Raw genomic sequence first — 14,391 nt, 5'->3', positions numbered from 1 at the left:
TTCCTTGTGATGTGCAGTCATATCATGCTACCCTGCGACACAGCTTTCTTGCTGTCACACAGCACAGCACTGAGCCCTGAGGGCCACCCTGCTGCTATCTTGGTGGCACTGCTGTGTCGGCTGATGCACAGGCATAGTTTATGTGAGAAGAGCTGCCTACTCCTGAGATGTCTCTTACTGGTGAGATTTGTTAAGCAGCATATCTGGAGGACCAGATGATCAGAAATAATTTGTTTTTGATGGCTTAATTTCACCTTTTTGTGAAATACAAACAAGCCCAGTTTATCATTCTTGAAGCCTGGTCACTCCTTTTCATCCTGGCCTTCCTCGCATGAGGAACAGCAAGGGGCAGCTCTCCTGTCGTTATCCATCACTGAGGGGTGGACAGTTATGTGCCTGCAGCTCACAGAGCAGGAGCATCTGTCCCAGGTGATTACAGGGCATGGCAACATGTGAAGGAGGAACCAGAAATGAAAGCAGATTGTTTTCAAGATTGTTTTCACATTAAACACTAGAAAGAGAAAGCCGAAAATATAGCAGCTGTGGAACAGTCAATTTCCCAATTATTGTGGAAAGATTTGTAGGTTTTCTGGAAGAGCAGGACAGTACCTAGGTAAGACAGAAGGCAGAAACAAGATTGCTTACAGAGGTGCTAGGTCTGTGTAGATTACCTCTAGTAGAGATAGTAGTGAGCTTCTAGCTTTGAGATTTGATTAATAATGAATTGACCTAATTTCTTAGCCACTGGTTTCCTGAATTTTTAGGGTTGTTTTTGTTTGACTTGTAGGTGAACGGAAAACCATTGTGTCCTGTACTCGAATTATTAACAAGACCATGACACTGGTGAATGACAGTGACTGCCAACGAGTGAATCGCCCCGAGCCCCAGGTCAGGAAATGTAACACACACCCCTGCCAGTCACGGTAAGGAGTTAAAAGTAATAGAAAACAATATCCTTTTCCTTCACGAGCCACCCATTTGCAAGCTTCCATCTGGTGAACATGGTGAAACTGTCTGAAGGCATTGGGACACATTGTTAGCCACACTGTCCAGCTGTAATACTCATTCCCATTTTTTGAGCAGATCAGATTTTCATTACCTCAGAGTCCACTTAATTTGTGGCCAGTGAGTCCGGATTCCATGCAAGCTGCGTTCATGCACTGTTCGGGAATTGTTTTCTTTTCTTTTCCCTTTGGCTGCCTCCTAGGGGAGCGAGTAACTTGTGGTACTAAGCTAGACAAGATCACAGTGACAGCATGTCTACCCTTGTTTTTTTAATCAGCACAGAGCAGGGTCTGATTAATTGTCACACAGTGGTATAAAAAGCCTCCCAAATAGCCAGCAAGCAGCCTTTAAGCTACCATAGCTGCTCTGCTGTGTTGCATGTCTGATCTGTATTAGCCCAAGTAGTTTAGTTTGGGAGTCTTTAGGCTAGGGGGGTATCTTTTTTGTGTGCAGGTTGTACAGTGTCTAGTAACACCTGCATAGTTCTGGAAATATACCTGAGTCTCACTGAAGTCAAGAAGTTATAATGAAACACATTTTAGATGCTTTCCTCAGTGAGGATGCTTTTTGACATCAAGGGGTGCTTTTCTGCATCAGTAGGAGTAATTAAAGCTCTAATTGTAGTAAGTAATAAGCTCTAAAAATAATGTAAAGTTCTCCACTTAATTTGGCAAGAACTTTTAGATAAATTAATTTTCAATTGTATAAAAAGGTGGCATTTCCAGCCAAAAAGGCAACACACAGGAAAACAAATTAATTAGTTTTGTTTGTTTCCTCACCAGAAAGTTCACTCTTGCTCTGAAGCAATGTTTACCACTGTGGATGAATGTGGACCTTCCACTCTTGGGAGTAGTTAGAACACCAAATCAATTTAGGATGAAGCTCAGTAACACCTAAAAAAGCCTGTTCAGGACAACCTGCCAGCTCTTGCATCTTACATCATCAGAGCAGCCAGGGAAATGCACTTACAAAGCTAGCCCAGCTGGTAAAAATAACAGGGGAAGCAAGAAACAGCACACTTCTTTCCATCTAATTGGACCTGTATGTTGATTAAAGTGCCCTGAAACAGGGAAATCCGGTGTCAGGTAATCCATCAGTAGGGCTAGGCTGTTCCAGGTTTAGTTTCCTGTTTGCACTAGGTATTGCTGCCGTGCAACATTGTGGCCACGCTGCTTTCAGTGGTGCTGAAAGGTAGAGTGAGATATACCCCAGTGACCTCAAGGAAACAACTGTCATTTCCATGAGGAAGTTTCCTAAATTCAGTGATGCTGCAATTTCTGTCATGTCATTTTCTCTGAAAGGCAGAAATGAGGAGCATTTGCTCGTTTTTCTGGCTTGGTATTAAGTATTTCTTCTAGACTTTCTGTAAAGCYGTTGCAAAGACTGGAGTGAGCCCAGGCAGGTGTATGGAGGGGTACTGGGTAGTGGAGATGAAGAAAAGCAGCTTACAAAGCTCAGCAAGTAGTGGACAGCTTCTGCCTCTGCTAGCTGAGAGCAACATTGGGAGGTCTCAGCCATCAGGTCTGTTAGAGCTGTGAGAGCCACAGTGCCCTTTCTCAGCGGGACCTCCATGAGCCTGAGTTGTTGGTGAAGTCTTGTCTTCACTGCACACTTTCTCGGTGACACTGCTGCCTTCCAGCGCAGTGACACTGGGCAAGGTTAAATCACACATCCCAAACCTCCTGAGAAAGGACCACTCTTGCTATATCCAGATTGCATTGCTTTTGTGGATTCAGGTCCAGCCCTTAATTTTATTCCAAGGTATCTCTTTTTCATTGTGGAACTACCAGGCAATTTATAGCCCCAATTTAGCACAGTTATCCTCAGAAGTGCTTAGGGGCACGATAACACTCTCACTGGTCCATTTTTGCCAGAGCAATGACAGCAGGCACCAAATGTGCTTAGTACCCGGAAAGGCCACAAAGTCTTTGCTGATGATCTGATAGACCACACTCCCTCACTCCCTCCCTGTAGACCACACTTTCACACTTAACATGCTTCTAACTGGAAACATTTTCAGAAGCACATTCTCTGTGCCTCTGTAGAATTTAAATTTCCACTTGCGTTTGCCCACCCAGATATTAGAAATGCATGCTTAGCATATTCTCTGACCAAGAACATCTTAAAGAAACCATTCTCTTTCACCATGTCAATGCTTTTTTTATGAGCCCTGAATTTGTTTTAGGGTTTCAAGTAAAATTATTGTAGCATTTTGTTACAGTAAGGTCCTTTCCCGTTTCCGCTCAGACCTAAGCCCTTTACCTGAGTGTTGAAGAAGGAACAATGGTTTCCTTTCTRTAGTAAATCTGCTCTGTTCTGTGCATTTTGATCTGCATTTACACTTTTACTCAAAATTTAAATAGAGTCACCTTACAGAGAATTTATCTTTGGGAAAGGTCAAATGGCCAGAGCATAGGCCTGGGTCATAGGAGACAGTCTCTGTTTTCTTTTGGATGTGCTGTGCAACTTTAATCAAGTCACTACCACACTGTCCCTTTGCTTCCTCTCTCAATCCATTTATAATTTGGATTGTAAACTCTTCGGGATGGGATGAGATCATGTTGTATAAATGGAGGAGGAGGCTATAGTTGTTGAAATTATAATAAAAATAAAAAGCAATAACCCATGTTATATATAAAGTGATCTGGAGAAAAAAAAGGGTATGATATTAATAACAGTGTCTTTCTTCCAGCACAATCCCAAAGTGCTTTGCAAATTATATATCCCTTTGAATTTCAGCCACTTCTTGGGAGAGCCAAATAATGTGGGGCAGGGGACAGTAGTTTTGTAAGGCCAAGGAGGAGATTAGAGCTCTGCAACTGCAACCCAGCATCTGAAAAAAACAAAGCAGGACTGAAAAAAGGATTGTATACACTGACATGTTTTAAAATTAAACGTCAGAGTACAGAATTTTCTTAAGGGTTTTGTTGAAACTGGCAAAAATAAAAGAATCTTTCATTCTTTATTATTGTTACTCTTTCACCTTTTCAAAAAATACCTCTTTTTCTTCCTATTTTATTCTTTATGTTCCTTGACCCTCTTTTTCCATTAAATTCTTTACAGCTTCCTTTCCTGTCCCAACTGCACCCTATTAGCACGTCTTTATTCTAATCCTTTGCCTAGTTCTTTAGATATTTTTTACAAAACCCTGCTGTAACCAGATGGAATCTGGATTCTTGCATGCGGTGTGTATGGGTTGTTTCCAGCACACTGAACACCAACCCAAATATATAGGCAAACCCAGCACTCATGTTGGCACAAGACTCAGAAATCACAGATCACATCAGCTGTTATTACTGAAAACATAGGTCGGCCAGTGGCCACACACTTCAGCATGCATGGTTGGGTCTATGAATGTGAAACTGCTCCACTCTAATGCGGAACAAGAACCAAAAACACATGAAATTTCCCGCTGTTTTACTTGTAGCAGCCTGTATGCAAACACTGTTAATTTTCCTCCTCTTTGCTATAATAGATTTTAATAGAGGTTGAGTTCTTTCAGGGACCTGCTCAATATGTGCTGTTCCTACACAGATGCTTAACAGCAGCATGAACAGTCAGAAATCTCTGCCTTCATCTACAGAAAACTACAGGAGATCTGAGCCCTTCTCATCATTATTTAGGACTTGAAAGGACCTCCTGAATCCAGGAGTTAGTCTTCTGCTACTATCAGCAGCATGTCATAGACTTCTTTCCATAAACTGATCGCGCTCCCCAGTCTCCTTCCCTCACTGGAAGGCTCTTCTAGGACCCTGCTGTTCTTGTGGGTTGAGATCTTTTCTTTCCAACTTTAATTTCTTCATTGCTATTTTTCACCCATTTGTTCTTGTGCCAGGACTGTTCCTTTGCTTATATAATGCCTCTCCCTCCCTAGCTCTCATCCTTGTGCTAASTGCCATATGATACAGGAACCACTGTGTCTCCTCCTTCCATCGTTTTCCTGGGCTAATTCTGTTACTTTAACTGCTTAGATGAGGGACTCTCCATTCCCTTGGTCACCTTCTCTACTAGTGCTCTAATTTAAATTCATCATTCAAGTGCATAGGTGACCAGAATTGTACACAGTATCCCGGTCTCAGTCTCATCCAGCCCTTACACAGTTGCATTCAAACTCTCCTGTCTCCACTGGCAATAATTCTCTTGATGAGTCCTTTGCTTTTTTCCTTGCTGCATCCTGTTGGTGGCTCAGAGTCATCCCATACATTTTCCTCCTCRTTTGTTTCCAATGTATGAATCCTAGTTTTAACACGGAAATGCTTGTTATTAGTCCCTAAGCACACAACCTTGCGCTTTATACTATTGACTTTCATCACATCTCTGTTATTGCAGTACTCAAGGTTATTCAGTTCTTCCTGTATGATATCCTAATCCTCCGCTGCATCGACAATGCTTCCAGATTTGCATCGTCGGCAGTTTCAGTGGCACACATCTTTTTGTGCCAAGGCCATTAATGAAAATACTAAATTAAATCAGATGCAAGACAGATCCTTCAGGAAATCCACTGAAAACTAATTTAAATTCCCTTCCCCCCTAATACTTCCTCTTTAAGCACTGCACAGTAGTCAGTTCTCACCTACTGTGCAATTTTCACATTGATATCTATGTTCTCCAGCTTATCACCAGTTTCTCCAATTTACCTAAGCATTTCCAGTGCAGCAAAAGGAGTGCTTTACTGATACCCAGGTAGCTTAAATCTACCACATTTCCTTTGTCTAGAAAAGCAGTTATTTTAATCAAAGAAATACATCCAATTAGTTTTGCCTGGTCTGCCTGGAGGAAATTTATGTTGTATTTTGTCCTGTTTTCCATTTGTCTCTATGTCCTTGGTTATTGTTTCTATCCAAGTCTGTTCTAGAAGCTGACACACTGCTGAGGTCAGGCCTGTGGTTACATGGATCGCTTCTTTCTTTCTTTCTTTTCTCTTCTGTTCCCCTTTCACTTTTCCATCTGTGAGCAGGAATCCCGCACTGTGCTCTCCAAGGGCTCACACTCCACAGCGGTGCCTGCCGGGGAGAGGTGAAAGCCGGTGACACGAGTCAGCTGAGGCCCTGCTGGCTCAGCACCTCGCAGGCCTGCCTGAAAGGCTAGTGACCGCTCAGACTGCRGTGCCTCCGCGTGCTGTGGTTGGTAGTGCCCACTGCTTTGATTCCCGGTCCAATTTAAGCTTGTGGTCCTTATCTGTAAGATTCTTTACGGTCTCAGAGCCCACCTCTTCTGTTTAGACTTCACTATATAGCTGTGACAGGGCTCTTCTTGGCGGTCCACGAATACAGACATAAGGAGGGAACGCCATCCCTGGGGAAGACGACAGTCACCAGCACCTACAGACAGAATTGGTTTGGAGTGCTGCTGTCCTGGCCTGTTTTCAGACAAGTCTGGTCTAGTCTCCCTGATTGCAGTCTGTTTGCACAATATTTATTTGTGTCACCATCACAGTTGGATGGGGTGCACAACAGTTACGAATTTCTGTTGTGAGGTGAAAGTCTTGCAAAAAGTAGAATTTTGGGGGGAGCAGTATGATGTAAAATTCCTTGAGAAAGTTAGCAAATTACTTGTAGGGCTCTATGGAAATTATACGAAACTGGGAGGACATTTGGGGAGCGTTATTATTGTGGTGTGGGAGATAGGGACCATGTGAACTCTCAGTTTGGGTGCTGATACACTGGAGCAGAATTAGTTGAGAGTGCTTGTTTTTTCAGGGTAGTGAAACAGAAACCTCAGAGTAGGGTTACCTGATGGATTGTAAAAACACGACATAAAAACAGTGACATCAGAGCAGACCAAATGTTCATCTAGTCCACTGTCTTGGTTCTGGCAGTGTCCAGGAGCAGATGCCATGGGAAATTAAGCACAAATCAAGCATTTGGTGATACTTTCTCAATGTATTTCCCAGCTATTTTCCCAGTATTTCACCCAGCCTCCTCAGCATTCCTTCACTAGAGTTGTCTGTTTGTATTTAATGATTCCAAATGGATATGTTCTTCCAGTAATGCATTCAGGCTCTTTCAGAACAGCTACAAATTTTTGGCATCCATAAAATCCAATGGCAAGGAGTTCAACACCTTAGCTACGCCTTGTGCTAAGAAGTGTCTCTGTTGTTTGCTTTGCATTTGGCAGTTTCCTTCAACACCCCCAGGTTCTCCCATTGGAAGAGGCCATGAACAGTGATTCCTTTTCACTTTCTCAGGATTTCTTTATACACATATATCATAACCCTCTTTCATCTGTCTTTTTCCCAGCCTGGGGGATCCTAGTCTCTTTAGTTGTCCCCCTTACAAAGACATTAGTAAGATCACTTAGAACTGGTTTGGGGAGGAGGGTGGGAAAGGAAGAAAAGGAAAACCTCTCCTCTGTTTTGCTTGCCATTTCACTCCTACAATTCAGCCTCTCTCCTTTCTCTTTACTGGGTTTTCTCCCCTTCCCCACTTGCTTGTGGTAGAGAGGGAGGACTGACAGGAGAATAAAGTCTCCTACACTGTATCTTTCTATCCTTGCCTCTAACAGCAGGCAGCAAAAAACAGCCGCAGCTGAAGAAACAAATACCCCAGCCTCTCCAACTGTTCTTTGCAGGGTGGTTCCTGTCCCAGTAATATGAGAGATAGTAGGAATGTAGCTGTCACATACTCCTCACCTCCCAGCTCTGCCAGTGGGAGAGGACCTGCATGGTCTTCCAGCAGCAGTTAGCTCTCCAGTTCCCACATCTGCACATGTGTATAAATGTGCCTGTGTCATTCATCAGTTCTCACTAGCAGATACATTGACAAGCTGCACCGGTTCTGCACCTCAGTGTTGCTCCCTAGTGCAGGTGATGCTCAGCCCATTCTGGCTGGTGCCAATAGCTCTGAAGTTCTCATGTAGACTGTCTTGATCTGTGTGCACATAGCCAGGAAAGATGGGAGGTTACATGAATAAAAGAAAAGAAGGAACAGCTAAGGGGATGGTTTCAAATCATTTTAGCCTGGAAATCTGGCATAAGTAGTAATGTTAGCACCCTCTCATCCAAGGAGGCACCACGTAAGAGCTCATTTTGAAGCACTTTCCAAAACTGGAGTTGGGATCTCTAGTTTGATCTCAGTTTGAGCTTAATGAATTTGCCAGGACTGTGCTGGACACGGTGCAAGACTCAGTGACTGCAGGCTGAGCAAGCAGGCAATGCTGCGCCCTGGTGGCTGCTCTTCAGGGAAACGATCCTGGGCTCCCGGTGGTGGGCTGCTGCAGCAGGTCTCCAGCAGGTCCTGCAGGACTGCGAGCCAAGTGCTTTAGACTAGAAAGCCTGAGACTGTTCTGGGCACTCTTGTGAGTTGGTAACTGATGTCCTGTCATGGGCACATCTGATCAGCACCATCCACTAGAAGGAGACAAAATCACATTTGTTCCAGGTTGTATGACAGTCCCGCAAGTACAGCAACTGGCAGGCAGTAGTTAATTAGCTACTGAAAGAAAGAAATTGCCAAACAAATCCAACAACCCAGCTCAATGAAGCAATTCTGGAAGAGAGTTAAGAGAGGGGGCTTGGGAGCAGGCAAGGGGTAGGACCAGAAGGGCTGATTAGCTAGCGCTAAATGCATTCACATCAGATAATTTAAGATGACTGGCTGGAGCAGAAGTTCATTTGGCATTAAATTTCACATGGAGTCATGAGACGGCTTTCTTAGCTTTGCTGTAAACACCCAGGCTGGCTTACTTCACAGTTTTTCCCATTACTATGTTTGACTCAACATCTTTTTGCTTGAAAATTGCATTGTTTTAAAATGTTAAATGATGTGTGCTTCTTTGTGTGGTTTGAGGCTCTTCAGGCTAAGTGCAGTCTTTACCAACAAAGAAGGATTAGCAGGATAATCTTGCATAATATTTAATTATGGGTGAAATTCATCTCTGCTGCTACCTACTGTAATGCTCTTCACACTGCTTACATCCCTGCGGTGTGAGCTGAGGAAACGTCACTGCCTTTCCCAAACGCCACGGAATGGAGCTGGACATGAGCTGCCCGGTGAAAGACACAYGAGCCATGGACCAGGGCAGGGGGACTGGATGCAAAAGGGCTCTGGAGGTGTTGATGTGCCTTGGTGGAGCGAGGCAGCGGCCAGCGTGAAGGCCACCTCCTCACACAAATGCCACGCTGAGTCCTGTGGAGACTGGGCGATGTGTTTGATTTGGAGGAGGGAGAATACAAAGTCTTCCATTTAAAAGAATGCCCAAGGTGCGTGTAAATTAGCAAACAGTGTCCCATGGTTGATCTAAGTCAGTGGGAAATTAAAAAAATAGAGCTGTCAAAATGATAATCACTAAAGAAAAAAAGAAACCTGTGTGAGTGAAAGCTGGCAAGTCTGTTAGCAGAATGACTACTGTACTGGAAAATTACTGAGCACTGTTTATAAAGGCAATCAGACAGGAATGTTAGTCTTGGAGTCCTACTTTCGACATCAGCAGCTGTATTATTCTACTAGATTCCTTGTATTTTTTTCTCCAAAAAAAACTTCTAGTGACTGGGTGTGGCACAACCTGTTCCCAAAAATCAAGATTCACCTGATTATTCTGACCCCAGTATTGCAGAGATGTAGTGGAGGGTTTCAGAAGTGCATGGGAAGAGCATGAGATAATAGCAAAGAGTCTGTGTGTTTCATGGAAATCGTGAGTCCGCTTGTAAACAGTGTTTGCTTGCCTCTACATATTCAAGCATGAGCTTAGTTTGATTGCTCTAAGCAAAAAATGTCTGACTGTCAATTCCATGTGACTGATTCTCAGAAATCTTTTCCAATTCTGCTTGCTAAAATTATCCCATGTGAAATCCTGGCCCTGCTGAAGTTAGTCAGAGTTTTGCTAACTTCAGTAGAGCTACAGTTTTCACCCAGGTGCCTGAGATAACTAAGAGCAACTTCAGTATAATTTTATAGCAGAAACAGCCACTAAAAACAACCAGTGCTAACTCAACTTGGAGTTTATCCTCACCTGCACAGTAATTCAACAAAACTAATGTATGTTCAATAAAAAGGTACRCAATAAAATCTGATAGAATAGAACTCTGAAGTTGCACTGCTTTAAATTAGTTTCTGTAACAAGTGCTTTTTCAGATTAGCTGTGCTTTCTTGAGTAGCAAATTTCTTCTGATCCTTTATTTAGCAGTAGTGCAGGCTCTTAACTAGTTGAGGTAATCAAAACACAGGTTTAATAAAAAAGAGAAAAATTAGTGTTATTTCAAATGTGTCTGTGGTCACATCCAAGCTGTTATTGCGAAAGCAGGCAAATAAATTTCAATGTAGCATTTGGGAGAGAAAAGAAGTAACACAATCCCCATAGAAGGCGAGTACATGTGCAAATATGTGCATGGGTGTTCAGGTAGTGGAACAGAACCAACCTGCGCACACCAGTCTTCTGCAGGGCGCGAGGCACGTAACCAGGTGAAATTTAATGGACTGCAATATTTACCCTAGAACATGTAATGGCCTTACATTATAAGAGACTACAAATCTCTGAAAAGTGACCTCATGTCTTTTGATTGCAGTCCTCCAGCCCATCCTTCAGCCTTGACCCATTTTATCTTCACTGCATTTTTTCCCAAATCTTTAGCTACAACTCTTCCTTTGCAGACATTCATCTCCCCTGGGTTTATGTACATAGTGCTGTGTAGACACTATTTTTTCTTAGAAAATGTGGGAGTCTTAGGCAAGTAGGTAGAGTGGATAATTCAAGGTTAATGACTAATCCAGACCACAGCAAGATCAAATGATGAACTCAACCTCCCAAAGATATTTAAAGTTTGCTCCAGGGGCTTGCCAGATGAGTGTTGCCAAAGCAGATTAGAAGAACTCCCAGTTCCTCAGCAGAGATACTGAGAGGTCAGAGGTTGAGGAAGATTCAGAAGACAAAGATTTGAAACAGCCCTCTCAGATTGCATGTCCTGCCCATCCCAGCCTTTTGAGACCTGAGAAAAACACACCCTTCTGGGCATTTTTTGGCTAGAAAAGCAGCCACTCACTGGGTTAAAAATCTATACTTAAAAGCTCAGCACTTCCTTCTTAAATCTAACCACCAGCGGGTACCATCTAGTTCTTGAATCTTCTATAGAGGTAAGATTACAAAAAATAATGCCATGGATAAAGCCATCCCCAGGACTGAGAATGATGAGTGATGAGTGTGTGAGTCACACAAATCAGTCCGTGTGGGAAAGAGGAGAGAGGCTCTCCATGGCTCCAGCTACAGCACTCACGTGGTCCAACTGAAGATAGGTTATGACCTGGGAGGAAAAGACCAAACTGAAAAGGACTGTGATACCAAGCAATCCCTGAGATCAGGTTACAGGCTTATAAGATAACTGGAAGCCAAATGGTCTATATCATATACGTGGGGCTTAGTGTGTAACAGTTAATTGGCTTAGTTAATACAGAGCTGCCTCRGTGTTTTAAGTTAGAACAGTGGAATTATTTTTGACATCGTCGTAAGAAAAATACTTACATTTTAAGAAAAGTGAAAAGCAAGTTTTGTTCTTAAACACATCCAGGTGTGTTCAAAAGGTGTAATGACAGTGAAGAAAGGAAAATCTGTCTGTAGTGTAATTTAATAGTAACCCTAATGTGATACTATTTGTACATCACATTCTCTGGCCAGTGTATACATTACTTGTTATGCTGTCTTTTGCAGATAGCAGTTATGCTAATACCTTGCTGCACATTCCTTTACCAAATGTGAAACTGGCAGGAATTTTCATTTTATCCATAAATCCTTTGAATTTCCAGTCTGGTAGTGAACCATGTTGTTAAAATACAGTTGCAGTGATTTTGTCCCTTACAGGCACTAAAATAACATTTTCTGCTGACTATGAAGGAGATTTAGAGAGAACTGGGGGGAGATCAGAGCCCTGCCARTCCCCTGCCATACAGGACTCTCATTTCCTTGTTTGCCAGATCTTTTTTACCAGCCATTGAACCAAGCAGTGATTTCACTGGGAGGATGGAGTTCCATGGTCAAACTGATCATCCCCTTGGTGCCTTTGAAAATATCCTACATTATTGTTATTWTTATTCAAACACTTAATCTGTTGCTTGTCTCTCAGACATGAAACTAAACCCCCCTGCATCAAAATAGCCTTTTTGATTCCAGATTCAGAATCATGGGGTGCATTAGGGGTAGATGAAGGTTTGGGTGATGGTGCAGTGGATGTAAAATGTGCTCATCAGTGGTGCTGTCGTAGCATTCATCGCCATAGCCAACAGCAGCTAGGTTTGGACTCATGCTCTCTGGTTCAGCGTAGGCCTGCTGTACTCACGTTGTCTTCTGGGAACTTGCTGTTCACAGGCGGCTTACGTTACTCTTTATAAATGTGGGCTGGGTGTTGCCAGGATTTGGCAGAGCTGTGGGAACTTCTCTCACTCATATCCCAAATTGAGAGGAGGGGATTTTAGACAGAGGGAGTTCTCATCCAGATTGGTATTTGCGGTTTCCACTTCCTTTGTGCCAGGAGCGAATAGGTGACAGAGCCGTGAGCCAAGGTTGGTCTCAGTTGTCACAAGCAGGACAGAGCAGGCCCTGGGATGGGACGCGGATGGAGGAGAGGGGAATGCAGCATCATCTCCTAGCTAAAAACTCTCTTTTACTTTTCTTTTTCAAGAGGTCTGTGACCAAGCTGGCAACTAAGTCACAGCCACAACAACAGGAAATTCGCATTCCCTTGAAATCAATGCGAGAAAAAGCTTCCAATTTGTGGGTTTCTCTTTCTTTGCCGAACTTTGTGCCCAGTACCATGGGGAGCCTGTCCTACGGGTTCGCTCATGCAGGAGCAGAGTGCGGCCAAACCGGCACCATCCTGCAGCCACTCCAGAGGAGAAGAAGCTTCAAGTTATCTGAGAAGTCTAAAATCCAAATGCTAAAATCCAAAGTCCAAATGCTCCCTGGGGCCCAGCCCTTTCCTGACAAGCTTCTTCACAAGATGAAGTTAGTTTAAAGATTATTCCTGTTTGTCTGACACATTTTTCCTTGCTTTTCCTTTTCTTTGGCTTTTTCTGTTGGATTTCAGAGATCTCTAGCAGCGTAGCCTTACTTTTTTTGTAGCCATCCAGTGAGCTCATGGGCTCCCTGCTTGGGGACATGTGTGGTGGGTCAGTAGCTGAAGCTGGACATACAGATGCCACTCTGACAGAAACCTTGGAGATTGCTTTTTCACCGCAGGCTAGATTTGAAATTACCCAAACCAGAGCTTTCTGTTGATTTCCCTGGGTTTTGGCTTGTGCCCTGAGCAATCATTCTTCTCATGATGATGCTGATACTCATTCTTTCTGTGCCGCAACACTAACTAGAGACCACTGAACAGGAGAGAAGTGACATGGCTTTTCCCCTCCACAAGAGCGACAAAAACACAAAGAGGAGTTTTCTTTCCTGAAAGGAAGATCGTAACCCAACTTCTTAAGGCATCTTGGAAATTGCTGGCATGCCGCGTGCTGCCCATCCTAAATGGAAGCACGCAGGCAGCCTCTGCCAAGAATGTATTTTTATCTTTCTCCTTTGCTTGCAGTCCTTTTCCCTTTTTCTTTTGCCAGTAGCTGTAGATCACAGTGAGAGTACAGTGCTGATGTGAATATTAGTTCAGTGGAGCCTGAACAGAAACCGTTCCTGGCCCTGTGACTCACATTCAGCTCATAAAGCAAAGTTGCTCCTTCCCCCTCCATGCCCCTGTTGAGCAGTTCCTTCACCCAGCGCGATAGCTGCTCCCACATTTGCTCAGACAGAGCAGAGCCCAGCCGATATCAAAGGAGTCTGGCTATTAATTTTCATGCACACTGATTTTTGCACTTGGAGGCTATTTTTGTCGGTCTTTCAGTATTCGATTACCCAGCTGGCATTTTCCCATTCCGTAAGCAAAATACCAAGCACTCAGCCACAGAGATGCGCCAGAACTACTGTCTAGAGAAACAGGTTTGGTGTCTTGCCAGCTGTTTTAGCCAACAGAAATTCACAGATGTGTCAACTGCTTTAATGCACAGAAACACTTGAGCGGGGCCCTGTTCCCCGGCAGACAGATGGCCAGCCTGCCCGGCCCCGCTCCGCTCCGCTCYGCTCCAGCCAGCGGGCTGCTGCCTTCGCGCTGGGCGCAGTCAGCAGCGCGGTCACACCATGTCATCAATCATAGCAGCTGGCAAATGAATTCATGACAATTGCACCGGATGAAGAAGTTTCTACAAATTGTGCTGAACTGATTTTTTCCTGTTCAAGAATGGGGAAATGGGAAAGAGTTGTTTCGTGCTTTTAGAAGTGAACCTTTATTGCAGTATATTAAAAGAAACATGGTTAATAAGTTGGCATATACGATTCTCTACCTGGACTATTGGAACCTTCAGCAAAATGAAATAATATTTCTGAGCAGACTTTTGTCTTTGAGAAATCTTATCTGAGGCA

At 43.5% G+C, this 14,391-nt stretch overlaps 1 protein-coding gene across 1 annotated transcript in view; it reads left to right on the top strand.

Annotated features, from left to right (window-relative positions):
• ADAMTS17 (ADAM metallopeptidase with thrombospondin type 1 motif 17) overlaps nt 1-14,391 on the top strand; it is a 198,293-nt gene that overhangs the window by 157,353 nt on the left and 26,549 nt on the right. The window contains exon 20 of the mRNA XM_026073287.1: nt 788-923. Within this exon, the coding sequence (XP_025929072.1) occupies nt 788-923 (136 nt within the window). The remainder of the gene's footprint in view (nt 1-787; nt 924-14,391) is intronic.

This window comes from Apteryx rowi, unplaced genomic scaffold (assembly GCF_003343035.1).
Source record: "Apteryx rowi isolate R43461 unplaced genomic scaffold, aptRow1 scaffold_11, whole genome shotgun sequence".
Taxonomy (NCBI): Eukaryota; Metazoa; Chordata; class Aves; order Apterygiformes; family Apterygidae; genus Apteryx; species Apteryx rowi.
Note: the sequence above shows the minus strand (reverse complement) of the source record. Positions and strands in the feature narration are given on the sequence as shown.